We start from the raw sequence: 16,930 nt of genomic DNA, 5'->3' as shown, positions 1-16,930 counted from the left end.
ACATCTTTCTCAACCTGTTTTCTAGCCATGCTAAGATCTGATGTCTACAATCTTGAAGTTCCCCCATCGGTGTATTTCCTGTCTACCATGTCCTTCCTCCTCTTTATAACTTGGTAAGCTACTCATCTTTCAAAATTCAGCTATGGAGTTTCCTTCTCTTTTCAGGGAAAGACAGTCACTCTGGAACTGCCTGGACATCAGGATTTGTCAAAGCTCATCTGGTGATTCTGACATGTACCAAGATTGAGAAGCACTGCCACCACATATCTCTAAAACGCCACTGTATTTCAACCAGGTATATCTGTCCTCCTTTCTAAACTCTAAGGTCTTTGAGAGAATAAGCTATGTTTTATTCAATTTTACAATCCTAGTACCTGTGGAGAAGAAATGAAGGAACAAGTGAATAAACCCTCCAATGATATAAAAACACAAGTTTCCACTAATATTTTTGTGTCATATGAGTCTCTTCTATAAAAATATAAGGAAGTATTACATTATAAGAACATAGGAATTGGGGCTTCCCTGGCAGTCCAGCAGTTAAGACTCTGCACTTCCTTTGAAGGGGGCAAAGGTTTAATACCTGATTGGGGAAGTTAAGATCTGGCATGCCACACAACACCCACTTCCCTGCCCCCCAAAAAGAACATAAAAATCTTACTGCTGATTTAGACTAAATATTGTCACCAACAGTGTAAAAGAACATGACTGTCACTAACAACTACTTTAATCTGCTCAAAGATATACCTATCATAATTTTAGCTTCCTAAACTAATTTATTATTTTTTTAAAAAAACATTATAGAGGAAATAATAAGTCTCTTTAGAAGCTATTTATAATTTCAGCTAGCTCTATTTTGTGGGCATACATTTACTACTGGCATGCAGCAGCATTCCAGGGCCTGGTAGGAGAGACAGTGTACAATGAAGCCACCTAAAATTTTCTTTTTTAGATAGAACTCAATCCTATGACCAAGGACAATTTATCCCCACAGCAGCTTCCCTAGATGCCTCCATTACACCATCACATTCTTATCAACAGCTGCTTAGCTAAAAAGTCCTGAGGACAGCTCATCCAGCCCAACACCAAAACTTGAAGATATTTCTGTGATTAGGAGAGAGAGTTGAGAGACCATAGAAATAGAGGACATCTGTTGTTGTCCTTCCACAATAAAGAAGACACCAAACAACTTGGACCTTCATCTGAGTATGAGTGCCTAAACACAATTTGGAGATTTCTGGCCCACGAGGAAATGTGAAGGCCTAACCGAGTTGAACTGACTGTAGTTCAGTTCATGAATTCTTTATTGCAAAATTCAGACTTAAATTGAAGAAAGTAGGGAAAACCCCTAGACCTTTCAGGTATGACCTAAATCAAATCCCTTATGATTATACAGTACAAGTGACAAATGGATCCAAGGGATTAGATCTAATAGAGCACCTGAAGAACTATGGACAGACATTTGTGACATTGTACAGGAGGCAGTGACCAAGACCATCTCCAACAAAAAGAAATGCAAAAATGCAAAATGGTTGTCTAAGAAGGCATTACAAATAGCTGAGAAGAGAAACAAAAGGCAAAGGAGAGAAGGAAAGATATACCCATCTGAATGCAGAGTTCCAAAGACTAGCAAGGAGAGATAGAAACCCTTCCTAAGTGATCAATGCAAAAAATAGAGGAAAACAATAGAATGGGAAAGACTAGAGATCTCTTCAAGAAAATTAGAGATACCAGGGGAACAATCCATGCAAAGATGGGCACAATAAAGGACAGAAAAGGTAAGGACCTAATAGAAGAAGAAGAGATTAAGAAGAGGTGGCAAGAACACACAGAAGAACTACAAAAAAAGATCTTCATGACCACCCAGATAACCACAATGGTGTGATCACTCACCTAGAGCCAGACATTCTGGAATGCGAAGTCAAGACGGCCTTAAGAAGCATCACTACAAACAAAGCTAGTGGAGGTGATGGAATTCCAGTTGAGCTATTTCAAATCTTAAAAGATGATGCCTTAAAATGTGGCACTCAATATGGCAGCAAATTTGGAAAACTCAGCAGTGGCCACAGGACTAGAAAAGGTCAGTTTTCATCCCAATCCCAAATAAAGGCAATGCCAAAGAATATTCAAACTACCACACAATTGCACTCACCTCACACGCTAGCAAAGTGATGCTCGAAATTCTCCAAGCAAGGCTTCAGCAGTATGTGAACTGAGAATTTTCAGATGTTCAAGCTGGATTTAGAAAAGGCAGAGAAAACAGAGATCAAATTGCCAACATCCATTGGATCATAGAAAAACCAAAAGGGTTTCAGAAAAACATCTACTTCTGCTTCATTAAGTATGCTAAAGGCTTTGATTGTGTGGATCACAACAAACTGTGGAAAATTCTTAAAGAGATGTGAATACCAGACCACCTGACCTGCCTCCTGAGAAATCTGTATGCAGGTCAAGAAGCAACAGTTAGAACTGGACATGGAACAACAGACTGGTTCCAAATCAGGGAAGGAGTACGTCAAGGCTGTATATTGTCACTCTGCTTATTTAACTTATATGTAGAGTACATCATGCGAAATGCTGGGCTGGATGAAGCACAAGCTGGAAGCAAGATTGCCGGGAGAAATATCAATAACCTCAGATATGCAGATGACACCACTCTTACAGCAGAAAGCGAAGAGGAACTAAAGAGCCTTTTGATGAAAGTGAAAGAGGAGAGTGAAAAAGCTGGCTTAAAATTCAACATTTAGAAAACTAAGATCATGGCATCCGGTCCCATCATTTCATGGCAAATAGATGGGGAAACAATGAAAACAGTGACAGATTTATTTTCTTGGGCCCCAAAATCACTGCAGATGGTGACTGCAGCCACAAAATTAAAAGATGCTTGCTCCTTAAAAGAAAAGCTATCACTAACCTAGACAGCTTATTAAAAAGCAGAGACATTATTTTGCCAACAAAGGTCCATCTAGCCAAAGCTATGGTTTTTCCAGTAGTCATGTTTGGATGTGAGAGTTGGACCATAAAGAAAGCTGAGTGCCGAAGAATTGATGTTTCCCACATCTCCATCATTGGCAGGCAGGTTCTTTACCACTGAGCCACCTTGGAAGCCCCTAAGGAGGACTGTTTGACAATAAAAATGGCAAATATTCCTCCTATTTTCAGGACTTAAAAGGTAAGCATCTTATTTTTTAACTTAAAGCTTATTGGGGTTGCAGATAGGACGAAATGGATCTGGACAGCCTCTAATGGGCTCCTCATTTTTTCTCTACTGACCAACTCTCTTGGTCTATTTCAGACACAAGTAAATTTAAAGCACTGAGAGGAAAAATTGAGGAAAAGTTATTTACATTTGTGGTGATGGCAAAGTATTACTCAGGCTTCCTTGATGGCTCAGATGGTAAAGAACCCACCTGCCAATGCAGAGGTAAGAGACACAGGTTTGATCCTTCTGTCAGAAAGATCCCCTGGAGGAGGAAATGGCAGCTCACTCCAGTATTCTTGCCTGGGAAATATCATGGACAGGGGAGCCTGGTGGACTATAATCCATGGGGTCTCACAGAGTCAGACATGACTGAGCGACTAACACTTTTTCACAAAATGTTGCTCAGCTTTGCACTGGTTGAACCACTAAGTAGGTCCTTCCAGTATTCACTGCTGCTGCTGCTGCTGCTGCTGCTGCTGCTGCTAAGTCACTTCAGTCGTGTCTGACTCTATGTGACCCCATAGACAGCAGCCCACCAGGCTCCACTGTCCCTGGGATTCTCCAGGCAAGAACACTGCTAATACTCCCTATAAAACAGGGGAGTGACAACAGTCCCTAGACCCTGACCACGAAGTCTAGTTTTTCTAATTAATTTTCCCTACTTCTACCTTCCAGACCCAGATTACAATATAAGCTTTAATTTCCTTTTTGGTCTTTAAGGAGTTAAAGTCCTTTGTTATCTGGCCTTCAACAGACATGAGTTTTGACTTCAGCTTGAAACAGCATTAACTTCCTGACCACTTCTCATCATGCAACTGGTTAGCTTCCCTCTGGCTGCTCCCAGGATGTCCTCTATCTCTTCCTCCCGGCTTGTGACAAAAGCCCTGCTCCCACACTGTTCTTGGTCCCTGTCCCCAGGACTAGAGCATCCTGAGTAGTCTGCCATTTCTCTCTATTGCTTCTCTTCAGATTCTCCCTGGCTGCTGTACTTTCTGGCATTCATCATATATTCTGTATCCAGTGCTCTTGAGCTTCTTTTTGACTCTGGCCATCCTCCACTTTCTGTCTCTTCTCTTTCTTTCCCACTTTTGGATTTTGGATTTGTTTTTCACAAGTTTACCCCTAGGTATTACCTACCCACTATGTGAGGTTCCATTTCCTTACTTTCCTGTAGTTCAATCTTTCCCTCATTCAGGCTTGAACAATACACGTCTTCAAAAGTACCTCCCAGGGGATTTCTCCGGTGGTCCAGTGATTGAGAACCCGCCTTGCAATGTAGGGGACACAGGTTCCATCCCTGGTCAGGGGACTAAGATCCCACATGACAGAGGGCAACTAAGCCTGAGCATAGCAACTACTGAGCCCATGTACTCTAGGGCCATAACTAGAAAGAGAAGCTTGTGCACCCCACTGAAGAGCCAACGCAGCCAAAAATAATTTTGTTTTAAAAAAACAAAAAAGTACCATCCTACACACACTAATTGCCATTAAACATTTACATATACCTAAGATTCTTATATTTATACTTTCTTTAATAGTCCCACTTTTAGACCTCCCTTCCTCAATTTCACAGTCACTTTGAAGAAGGCAGGTATTTTTTCCTATAGATGTCTCTGAGTGTTTATGGCTAGAATCCTGAGTCTGATGACCAAATATGCAAATATAATGTGACACTCCCTCAAATAGACCTTGTTTAAGGTGTTATCTAAGGACTACCTGCATCACAGTCACTTGAGGGAAGCTTCTTAAAATGCTAATTTCAGGGGCTTCCCAGAAATCAGAATTCAATAGGCCTAGGATGAAGTTCCAGGATCTATATTTTAAGCAGCTCCCTAGAAGAGTATATAGTTTGAAAACCACTGCAGTAAGACATGTTGCTTACACAAATTTCCTTACTTACTTTATTTATATATTTTATTTTGGCCACACCACACAGCTTGCAGAATCTTAGTTCCCTAACCAGGTATTGAACCCATGCCAATGGCAGTGAAAAACAGAGAGTGCTAACCACTGGACCACCAGGGAATTCCCAGCTGTCTTTACTTTAGGTATTACAATCTTGACCATGGTCATCAGGTTATATACCTATAACAGTATGTAGAGTTCTTTAACTTGGGGCTTTATGAAGACAGCAAAAATATCTGTTGAGAATAACTGAAGCTGAACTGAACTCTAACAAGAACCATATACTTACTCATTCATACACAATACACACACATACATTCTGCTTGTTTATTTACTACATATATTTAGATTAAAAAAAACTACAAGGGTCTATGGCAGGTTTTGATATCAATCTCCATATTCTCCTTTCTAAGGAATTGTATACATTTTCCTTCTAGGATCCAAGGATCACTGTCTATCTGCCAAGTTATTTTCCCATGCTGACTGACCTGTGAGATCCAATTCTAGCTTCAAGGTGCTTCTTAGGAATCATGTGTACTTGCTCTAAGTATGGAAAATTAAATGATTTCTATGTTAAGCTTTACATCCTTCCAACGTATTCTGTGAACAGCTGACTACCTAGTGTATTAGTTAACTGGAATTGGCAGTGTGTGTGTGTTTAGTCACTCAGTCATGTCCTACTCTCTGTGACACCATGGACTATAGCCTGCCAGGCTCCTCTGTCCATGGGATTTTTTCCAGGAAAGAATCCTGGAGTGAGTTGCCATTTCCACCTCTGGAGGATCTTCCCGACCCAGGGATTGAAACTGCATCTCCTGCACTGCAGGCAGATTCTTTACCTCTGAGCCATCGGTGAAGTCCCAGATTTTGCAATACTTTCAGTGAATGTCTAATCTGATTGTTCCAAAACAGAGGCAGTGGGGAGGCAAAGGGATATATGAAACTCAGCTGATGTGTGCCCTCTATCCAAGATGGCTGAGCTTTTGACAAGACTCATTTTTGTGGACAGGATAGTAAATTCAGGTTGAGAATTACTGGGCTAAACAGCATTCTGCATCTATATTCTCTGGAATAGTAGGAGTTTCTTATTTTTTTAAATCAGTGTTTTTCAAGGTAAGACAATAGGAGATGCACTTTCAATACATTTTGCTGGAAAAGCCACTTATGGTTTTGAATCTAAGCTGAAAACAAATTCTCTTATTTTTCTCACTATGTAACTCTTCCTTTATAACACCATAAACACCCTCCATGACCATCCCAACTCTTAGTCTTCGGGTGGCATCAGCTCAGGGTATTACTACTTAATCACTTCTTTCCTTCTATCCTTTGGTCTACAGAATGACTTTTAGATTTACAATGGGCATCCTCAGAAACTGACGGGATCTAGAGTCTTTCCCAGGGTGGTATGAAATATGACTTAGACTCTGAGTATTCAACATATGGTGTATGACCAGAGGAAATGGGTTTCTGTTACTAGCCTCACTGACATTCATCCCTCAACCAAAATGATGGACATTGAATAGCTGTTCACTAACCAATATATACCCAAAAGAGGAAGACTTAGATTCCAATCAAAGAAATGACTGACCCCTTCTTAGACAAAGGTTATGGCTCCTCAGTAAGAAAGCAGCTCAGTTTCAAATAAATTGAATCTCCACACTTCCTAGGCAGACTAGCTATCCTTACGCTCTTCTGGAAAGAAAGGAGTCTCACCTCCTACCCAGTTTTTGATCTACTTTCTGCAATTCTCTAGTTCAGAAAGTGTCTGCTTTAGGATATGCTGCTGGTACAAGTAATTATATCACACTACCTGATCCAGGGCCTCAAACTTCTTTATTTTTTTGAAGATAGAATAAATCTGGTAAAAACACATCTACCACAACTAAGCAATGGCCTAATTGATATAAACCTAGAAGCAGAGCTTCTGTATCATCAGTTTTACTTTTTGCCTGGAAGACTGCCTCCATGATAACTGTACAGATCTTAATCCACCTATCCAAACATCTTCCTGTGGAACAGAATTGAACTGAGGTAATATGGCAAAAGAGATGGCCAAAGAAGTACCTCTAGTTTAGCACATCTTAAAATAAGTAGATAGATATATAGACAGATAGATAATAATAGACAGGTATGATAGAATATATTCTTTTAAATTCAGGGCTGATGGTTGAGATAGTGGGAAAATAACAGCCAGTAAGGATATGTCAGCACTGATTCAGAATAAAAAAGGAAGCTCTGAAGATGGCATCTACCTTTGGATCGCTACTGGTTCCTAGTAGTTTTAAAGGGCCAGTCAAGTGCAAGGGACAAAGAAGACAAATCCTTGGAGGCAAGCAAGGTTAGCAGTTAGATCAGGTGCACACCATCCCTTTCCTTCTCTGCTTATAGTCAGACTCCCAAAGGGTGACGCTCTTAATGGGTGAATGGGGGCAAAACTACCACCCAGAGGCAGATGGTAGAGATAGGTGCTTGCACTGGTTTTGACTCTGAATATAAGAGACAGACAGAGAGAAATTCCCTTCAGACATCATAACCCCAGGCAGCTCTGGGTCCAGAAATCATATGGGTCCAAAAAACTATGGCCAAAACATCTCATACGAGAAATTTAGCTTAAAACAGTTGTGGATTGGCAATATTCCTTGGTGACTAGTAGGAGCAAATGCAACTCTCCTCTAGAATTCACTTTAAACCCAGGTCTCAGTCTCCAAAGAAAAAGTTCCAAGGAACACATGTTCACAAATAAACATCATAATATACACAAGGGAAAATATGAAAGACAGGTGAAGACATATGGAGGATATAATGAGAAAGATCAACAAGTATCTAATGGAAGTCCTAGAAGGAAATATTAAAAATAATAAGAAAGAATGGCTAAGCATTTTCCAAAGTTAGTGAAATATACAAATCTTTACATTCAGGCCACCCTTAAAAACTTGCTCACTCTACTAAACTTATTAGGCTAATATCAACCCTTCATTTGCACACATGACAATCCTGGATAGACCACAAATAGAGTGTCTATTCATGTCACCTTCAAAAGCAGCAAAGGCAATTGAGTACAGTTGCTTGAATAAGCCTTATGGTTTATCTTTCAGAATACCAGAAGTAAGATTATGTATAGTCAATGCCGATCTTTCCTTCAGGGTCTGAAGTGGTAGGTGAGCTCTGTTAATCCTAAGTCCTAGTGTGACCATTCTGCAATCTCCAAAAGAAAAAAAAAAGAGAAAAGTTTGCATTTTGATGCAGAATACTAGGAAAAGCATACATTTGAGGGCCAGGTACATCTAAGTTCAAATTCTGATCCTGCTACTGTGCTTCAGGTCGCTTCCTATAAAAAAATTTTTTAAAAAAAACACAGTGGGGAAAGGTTAGAGAATTGAATCACTGAGATAACATGTAAAATGCCAGCCAGATCACTGGCACAGAATAAATGATTATTTCCTTTTCATCCCCCATCCCTCTACTTGCATCATGACTTTCAGACTTTTGTCCAAGACTGAGGTCAGCTCCATGATTAGTTTTTAAACAAATTTCCTACTTTTGACAAAATGGCCATTTTAGTTATAAAACTTTATTAAACTTTTGAAAACCTAAAATTATGTCCACTATTTCTCAACTTAAAGAGGTATATGGACAGGCTGGGTATAAAGATTGAAGAGATATTGACCAACCAGAACGGCCAGCCAACGTGACCCAGGTGGACAGGATGACTGAAGTATAAAAAAAGATCTGGCAAAAGATTTCAAGCCCATAACTTAGCGCTAACCCGGGAATATTGGAAGATTGTGGTCAAGGCAGGCTGGAGAAGGCTGGTAACCAGTTTAGGCTTCAAAGATGAGGAATATAGGCAAAAGCCATAAATGAAAAGCTAGGGATTTAATTATTCAGGGACTGAGCAATGACCACTAGAAGCTCAATTCCCAGATCATCTGGGTTACATGTGTCAGAGTTCAAGTTTAGGTGACAGAGATGAAAAGCTCATCACAGAAGGACTAAACTATACCACTGTTAACCTACTAATAATACAATGCCTAGCACATAGTAAGCCCTCTGTTGAGTGAATGAATGATCAAGCAACCACAGTAAAGCCAGATAAAAATACTGGAAGGTCAGTAGTAAGATTAACATTGAAAGTAAGGTTAAATTCTAAAGGCAAGCAGGTTCACTCAGTGGTTAAAGACCACAGAAGAAAGGGAACCAGACAGTCCCTAACATCACAGGGGCAGCAAGATTGCTGAGGTTCTAGAGAATATTTACAAACGGGGTTGAATTTTAGGTGTACTGTGTGTGTGAGTGTACGTGAAGCAAGATACTTCTTTCATATTTTAAATTCATGTTATAGCTTTTTCTTTTTTCTGAACTCACTGTTTTTTCTTCTGTTACATCACACCATAATGTTCATTTCCAGGGTGACATTTATTCCCCAGTGCATTCAAGGACTTCAGAGAGCAAACAGCACCTGCTGATGTGTTACACTTGTTTTTCCAGGACCTACCTAGATTCGTGGTTCTCAACTGGCAGAGGGAAGATAAGGATATTTATCCCTGGAGTAGTTTTCTACTGTTTCATAACAAATTACCACAAACTGAATGGCCTAAAAAAAAGACATATTTGTTAGCTCATAGTTCTGTAAATCAGAAGTCTGGGTACAGTGTGGCTGGGCTCTCTGCTCAGGCTCAAGCGTGGCTGAAATCAAGGTGTCAGCTAGGCTGCTTTCTCATATGGAGTTTGGGGTCCTCTTCCCACCCCATTCAGGTTATCAGCAGAATTCATACCCCTGCAGCCAGAGGACTGAGGTCCCCATTTCCTTACTATCAGCAGGGAGCTACTCTTGATTCCTAGAGGCCACATTTCACATGTCTTGGACCCCAAAGGCAGCACACAGTATCGATGTTTGCTTTCTTTTTTTTTCCTAGATGTTTGCTTTCTCCCAAGCCTGCCAGAGAGTATTTCTCTGACTTCCTTTTCCCACTAGTTAGAGAAAACTCTGCTTTTAAGGGGCTCATGTGATTAGGTCAGATTCACAAGTATCAGCCCTGTATCTTAAAGTCAACTGATTTGGAACTTTAATTACATCTGCACAATCCCATCACAACAGCAGATGGATTAGCACTGAATTAAATAACTGGGAGAAGACGTGTGTATAGACGGAACGAGGCAGTCTTGGAGGTCTAGCTTAAAATTCTGCCTACCATAAACCCCAATGTTAGGATGTTCCTATTTAGATAAATACCATAAAAATGGGAAAAAAATATCAACCAGTTGCTTTAATTTTTGTAGCAATATTACTATTTCAGACAGTTCTCTCATTAACATGGCTCATTTGCTATAAGATAGTAAACTCGATTAAACTGTATATGCACACACACACACACGCACATTAGCCTGACTGATATTTCTATGTAAATATTTGCCACCAGCTTATTTCACCAATTAAAAATACATATATATGTATGAATGTATACATTCTTTTTCTTCCATGAAAGAAAAATAAAAGATCTCTTCCTCAGATTTTGACCTGGAGTGAATTTTTGAAGCATAAAGTTCATATGTCTTAGTTTCTGTTTCTTTAGATTAGGTCATATATTACTAATTACTGTTTTGAAAAACAAAATTATTCTTAGCCCATATTATTTAGAAGTGAATCTCTAACATTATACTTGCTTCTAGAAGCTCCACATCAGTGCATCATTTCACAGTTGCTTCAGAAATTATCATTACCATTCTCTTTGTTTGTCAGGCCTGCAGTGTAGAAAACATGATTTTTACCAGTAGAATAATTACACTCCAAGATTTTCTTTGTATTTTTTCCAAGTTCATTTTCTTAGTGGCACTTATTAAACTGTTCCAGAAGCTAAGTGTGACACATGTAATACCTTATATTGGAAATGAATCTCAGATTTTCATGTGTAAGTCTACCTTGGTTATATATTGGTTATATATTTTCTTTTACTATTTCCCCTCATTTACACAGTAACACATATTCATTGTAGAAAACTGAGTCATTTTATAAAGGTACAAATAACCATAAATTTCATTTTAATCAACAACCAAAGACAATCACCATTAATCATTTGGGAACACTCTTCCAGAACTCTCTTCGCTTATATACACATATAGATACATAGATAAATAATTTTTGTAAATGGAATTATTCTTCATGCAATTATTTCATAACACCCGTTTTCATTTAACACATTATCAGTTCCTGTCATGTCAATGAATATAGAGACTTACTTCTTAACAACTGGCGGTTACCACATTATTCTTGTCTGCTAGTAACCCTTTCTTGGAAAAAACATCCATTGCATACTCCATGTGGTCCTAGTAAGAAAGATGATCAGAGTAGTCTCTCCCTACATGGTGTATGGCAGGGAATCAGTTGACCCATGCCTGAAAACTCAGAGTCTCTATTCCCTTAGCTACAGGGGTTTCCAAAGAGCAATCAACATAGACCCTGAGATTTAATATATCAACACTAGGAGAGAGAGAGTCTTACTTCCTTTAGGATTGAGGATTATTAAGACAGTATAAACCAATTGCCTACAGTCATCTTTGCTGACAACAAAAAGGAATCTGTCTGTGATAGGAAAATTGAAGTCTAAGCACAAAAGAGGCAGAGATAAGCAAAGATGAAAGAGAAAGTTTTGAGATATCTTAGACCCTGGATCCCACTATGCCTGAAGCTACTTCATCTGGACTACAGTCAGTGTTGCTATAATACAACACAGGCTTTCCCCAAAATTACTGGACTATGCAAAGTTGTTTCAGGAAAAATCACAGGGCTTATGGGAGAAATGGGACTAGTTGTACAAGATTTAAGAACTTTGTCATGGACACATATTCAAAAAAGGTATGAACTTAATGAAAATGATAGCACAGTTTTACACACTAACTGGTTACGAAATATAAAAATACAACAATAAACATGGTGGTTTAGTTTGAAAAAGACCTGAAGCTTGCTTGTGGAAATGGTTATCAGAAGGGTTGCAAGTTATGAGTTACTGTGAGGTGACAGATGGACAGTTATCTGAAATCAGGTGGAAAGCTGCAACACTAGATGTGGATGGGTATGACTCAAAACATACAAAGAAGTGAGGCAACTGAAAACATACAAAGAAGTGAGGCAACTGAAAACATACAAAGTGAGGCAACTGAAAACATACAAAGAAGTGAGGCAACTTGTAGGTGTCTGAGGTCTATGTGCATTTTGTGTACTCCTCTGCAACTTGATTCATCTGGGTTTAGTTTTTTGTTTTCACCTAATGTTTCTGGCTGACAAAACTGCACATAAAATGAAAAATTCATCTTACACTTAAATTGTTCTCTAATACATTAGTCACAAAGGAACAGACAAGTGTTAGAGCAGTCTGTACTTGACTATGTAAGTGAATAAATTCCCTTTTTTGGTTTAACATAATTCCAGTTAGCTTTCTTCCAGGGTCCTGAATAGTAATAGATGGCTAAAAAATATTTCATTACACATCAGTAACACATTTTAAGTTCCAGGCTGGCTTCTCTGTGTCTCTTGACACATTTCTAGACTCTTTCTCTACTTTCAGTTCTTGTGTGCTCAGAGATTGAAAATTCATTTTAATATTAACATAAACCATCATTAAGAAGGTGAAGTGGTGACTTCCTTGGTGGTCCAGTGGCATTAAGACTTCACCTGCCAATGCAGGGGGTGTAGGTTCAATACCTGTTTGGGGAGCTAAGATTCCACATGCTTCACAGTCAAAAAACATAAAACCAGTCCAGGTTCGATGCATGATACTGGATGCTTGGGGCTGGTGTACTGAGACAACCCAGAGGGATGGTACGGAAGGGAGGAGGGAAGGGGGTTCAGGATGGGGAACACGTGTATACCTGTGGCGGATTCATGTTGATGTATGGCAAAACCAATACAATATTGTAAACTAATTAACCTCCAATTAAAATAAATAAATTTATATTTTAAAAAAACATAAAACAGAAGCAATATTGTAACAAATTCAATAAAGATATTTTAAAAAGAAGGTAGAATGGACCTGAAAAAGGCATAAAAATTCAAAATCAAAAGATTTTTTAAATTTTACTATTATAATCTGTAACACAACTGACTTTTCAAACAAATGATTGAAAGTTGATGATTACAGAATTTAATCTTGGCCCTGACAAGTTTTGGCCATTTTCAGAATGATTTTTCCCATGGATTCTGCTACTTTAAAATCCATAAAAACTCTCATGGTGATTGCAATATTAAATCTTGTCATGTAAATACTATAGCTCAAATCACCTAACCTTGTACATAAAAAAGTTTTTCCCTGGGTTATCACTTTAGCTCTTGTTTATGCAAAGGCCTACATGCATTACAGTTTTATCACTGATGTTCTAGGTGATTACTCTTGGAGATGGAGCAAAATTGGCCCCAAAGATACTGCCATTTTGTATTCTTGACAAGAGAAGACAGCCAGTATTCCATACCACAGACAAGTTCTTTCATACCCTGGCTGCGAGTTTAGCATTTGAAATCCCTAAGCAGGGTTTATGCTATGCAGATAAGGAGGCATAAAAAGTTTCCTTAAACCCATCAGCCTTAGATCTGTGTAGTTTTTATAGTCATCGGAAATGAGCCACTCAACTCTGCTCTAAAAGCAGACATAAACAATATATAAACAAGTACGGCTGGTTATGCTCCAATAAAACCTTCATTACAAAAACAGACAGCAGGACAGATTTGTCCAGAGTTCTGGTACCGCAATCTGCCAAAGCCTGCTTTGGACCAATAGTTTTCACTTTTTTTTTTTTTTTAATGGAGCCTTGCAGCAGTCTCTTGAGAGTCAAGGAAGGCCAAGCAGGCAGGAACCTGAATTATCCCTGCTTCAACTATAATAGTTTTTATTTTTATGATATGTGGACCCTTGTATGAAATCAGGTTTGATTAAAGAGTTTCATTTCTAATAAGGAGAAAACCTTTAAAACCACAGCCTTGGACTAAGCCTAAAATCTGCTGCCTTAAAACTCAAGAACAGGTGTTTAAGGCAAAACAAATATACCTTTTGATATCTTTAAAAAGTGATCATAGGTGGTACACATGTGTTTTGATGTTTCCAGAAATTCACTTTCTCATAAAATTGATAAAAGCATTTAAATAGATAACTTGAACAGCTCTAAAAATGTTATTGGATTATCATTCCTATTTCATTTCAGCTTTCTCTAAACATAATGTTTAAGGTACCTTAAAAGGTCCAAGAGAGGTGGTATGAAATAATGAAAAAAACACCAACTTAGGAGACTGTATTTTCCTCCACTGCTAGATTGTGACCTCCCGGGAAACAGGAAGTAAATTGTCTTCGTCTTTGAATTATGCTCAGCACCTAGAACAGAACATGACAGTAAGTTTTAATTTTTAAGGCAAATGTAAATTCACTATTACATAGCTAGGAAGAAAATAAATTCAGGTAGTTTATTCATTTATATCTTTCCATAATCCATAAGGGAAAAAAGCATATCTTTCCTGATTATATGCTAAGGTGCTTCAGTCATGTCCAACTCTGTGCAGCCCTATGGACTGTAGCCCACCAGGCTTCTCTGTCCATGGGATTCTCCAGGCAAGAATACTGGAGTGGGTTGCTATGCCCTCTTCCAAGGGATCTTCCTGACTCAGGGATTGAACCCTGGGTCTCCTGCATTGGCAGGCGGGTTCTTTACCATCAGCACTACCTGGGAAGCCCCTTATAGTGAGCAACAAAATAAAAAGATTGTACTTTGAGATATATTTTTAAACCTAGAAAATTAGCATGTTTAAAACACATAAAAGCTAATAATTGGGTCCACAAATCCCTTATGTGCACTTCTTAATTACAAAAAGCTCTGGAAGCCAAACATTTTTGTTTTGTATTTTTAGTGACTTATTTGACAGTCAACTTAGTCTAACCTAAACTTATCTGACAGTAGTAGCTGACCTGAACTGAAGGTGGCTACTTACTAGTGTTTATCTACCGCTTATGAATAATCATAAGGTTTGCTGCAAGAAATACTACCCTATTTGATTATGCAGCATTTGCCCTCAACTCCCTAGGGTGTTAAAGAATACATAGTATATGGCATTCGGTTTTACACAAACTCGCCAGACAACCCCAGGTCTTTTCCTGGTAGCTTTCCACGTAGGAATCTAGAATCCCATTCCAGCCTCTCTGAGGCCATGACCCCGGTCCCAGTTGCTTTTCTGCCGCCATCTTGAGCAACAATTGTGCAAACAGCTCCGAGTGCCTTCCTGTCATGGCAGTTGGAAAAATAAATGTTTCCCGATTATATATAAAGTCAGCCTTATCACTTTGATGGTCAATGATGCATTAACAAAGAACATCTTAGTCTTTTATAAGCACCTTTCTATTTTCATCACTGGACACGGCAGTTGAGGATCAGAATTAAGTTACAAACTCTTATCCTTGCAACGGAATCTGCTCAATATATTTACCATTTGACTGATGCACATATTGACCAGTATGTAAGAATTTCTCTCCCGTTAAGTGTGGGCAACAATAGTTATCTGTAAAGAGAAAGTAACCGGAGGCCCTACAGTGGCTCGGCTCCAGCAACAAATCCATCATTACTCCATCGAACTGGCACACTCTCCACTATCTCTCCTGGACCCCACCCTCTGGCCAGCAGGATCCTATCTAGAGATCTCAATTAGAGATCTTGTACTAAATAGCACAGGTTATGCCCCATAACGCTAGAGGAGGTGGACCCGCCTACTCCCTAGGGTTTGGGAATCTGGGCTTGGATAAATTAAATCGACGAAAATTTAAACCACAATGCCAACTTATCCCGACACCATTTCCTCATAAGAAAAACAGCAAACTCCAAATCACCCCTCTAAAAATGCCTCTGTTTAGAACTGCAGAGTTAGAGAATGGGACACTCTGCCGGACCCCACCTACATCAGGCGCGCTCCCACAAAGTCGGGGGACCGCGTCGCTCAGGCGTAGGCTCTAGACTCCTCCCCTCAGAACACTCATCCCCACCCTTCCCCACTACTTCCGGCCCTCACCGAACGCCCTCAACGGCGCTTGCGCCGTTTTGATAGGCTTCTAGAGTACAAAAAATCTGAGCTCTGCCTCTCAGGAACCGCCCCCGCCTCCTCTTCGCCCCACCCACGCCCCACCGGCCCCTCCCGAAATCTCGCGAGGGTAGGTGCGCGTCCGTGTTTTGCGGGCAACTGGCTCTCCCAGCAGCTGTAATTGCTGCTGCGGGAGATATTGGAGCTGCTGTCGTCCGCGCGCCCGCCCTCCCCCACTGAGGAGAGCCACCGCCTCTTTCGCTCTCTTCGCACACCTATCGCCGGGAGCGGCGGCAGCAACAGTCCACCGCCGCCTCCTCAGACGGCCGCTCTGCCGGTTATTGCCTCAGTCCGGCACTTGCCGGCAGCCCCCTGTCCAGCTCCTCTCTTCAGATCGTCTGCTCCCTCCTCATCCTCCCCGGGACCCACCTCCCCACGGTTCGCCGGTGTGGAGGACGACGAGGAGGAGACGAGAGTCACCCTCCCTCCAGGCGGCGCCGGCCCCCTCACCCGCGGGTGTGTCCTATAAATGGCGTCGGAAAGCGACACGGAGGAATTCTTTGATGCCCCTGAAGATGTGCACCTTGAGGGCGGCGACCCTACCGGGTAAGTAGCCCTGGCCCAGAAGCCAGGCGTCCCCGTCTCCTGGCTTCCCCTGTGCCTTCCCCCCTACACCCCTTCCAGGTCCCGTCGCCGCAGCCCCTCCGTCTCCCTCGGCTACTTCAGAGTGAGTTCCGGGGAGGGCAATCGCCCACCTCGGGCAAACCCCGCTCTTGGCCCTG

At 40.4% G+C, this 16,930-nt stretch overlaps 1 protein-coding gene and 1 long non-coding RNA gene across 2 annotated transcripts in view; one reads left to right on the top strand and one right to left on the bottom strand.

Moving 5' to 3' along the window:
* LOC138931200 (uncharacterized) overlaps nt 1-16,094 on the bottom strand; it is a 160,795-nt gene extending 144,701 nt beyond the window's left edge. The window contains exons 1-2 of the long non-coding RNA XR_011446473.1: nt 16,030-16,094; nt 14,322-14,460 (exon numbers count right to left, since the gene is read on the bottom strand). This is a non-coding gene — a long non-coding RNA (uncharacterized lncRNA). The remainder of the gene's footprint in view (nt 1-14,321; nt 14,461-16,029) is intronic.
* Nucleotides 16,095-16,254: 160 nt separating this feature from the next.
* The window catches only part of WDR44 (WD repeat domain 44), an 88,687-nt gene continuing 88,011 nt past the window's right edge, over nt 16,255-16,930 (top strand). Inside the window, exon 1 of the mRNA XM_070292123.1 lies at nt 16,255-16,754. Coding sequence (XP_070148224.1) covers nt 16,678-16,754 — 77 coding nt within the window. The 5' untranslated portion in view covers nt 16,255-16,677. The remainder of the gene's footprint in view (nt 16,755-16,930) is intronic.

The sequence above is a fragment of the Ovis canadensis genome, chromosome X (assembly GCF_042477335.2).
Source record: "Ovis canadensis isolate MfBH-ARS-UI-01 breed Bighorn chromosome X, ARS-UI_OviCan_v2, whole genome shotgun sequence".
Lineage (NCBI taxonomy): Eukaryota > Metazoa > Chordata > Mammalia > Artiodactyla > Bovidae > Ovis > Ovis canadensis.
This window is presented reverse-complemented; position numbering and strand designations above follow the sequence as displayed.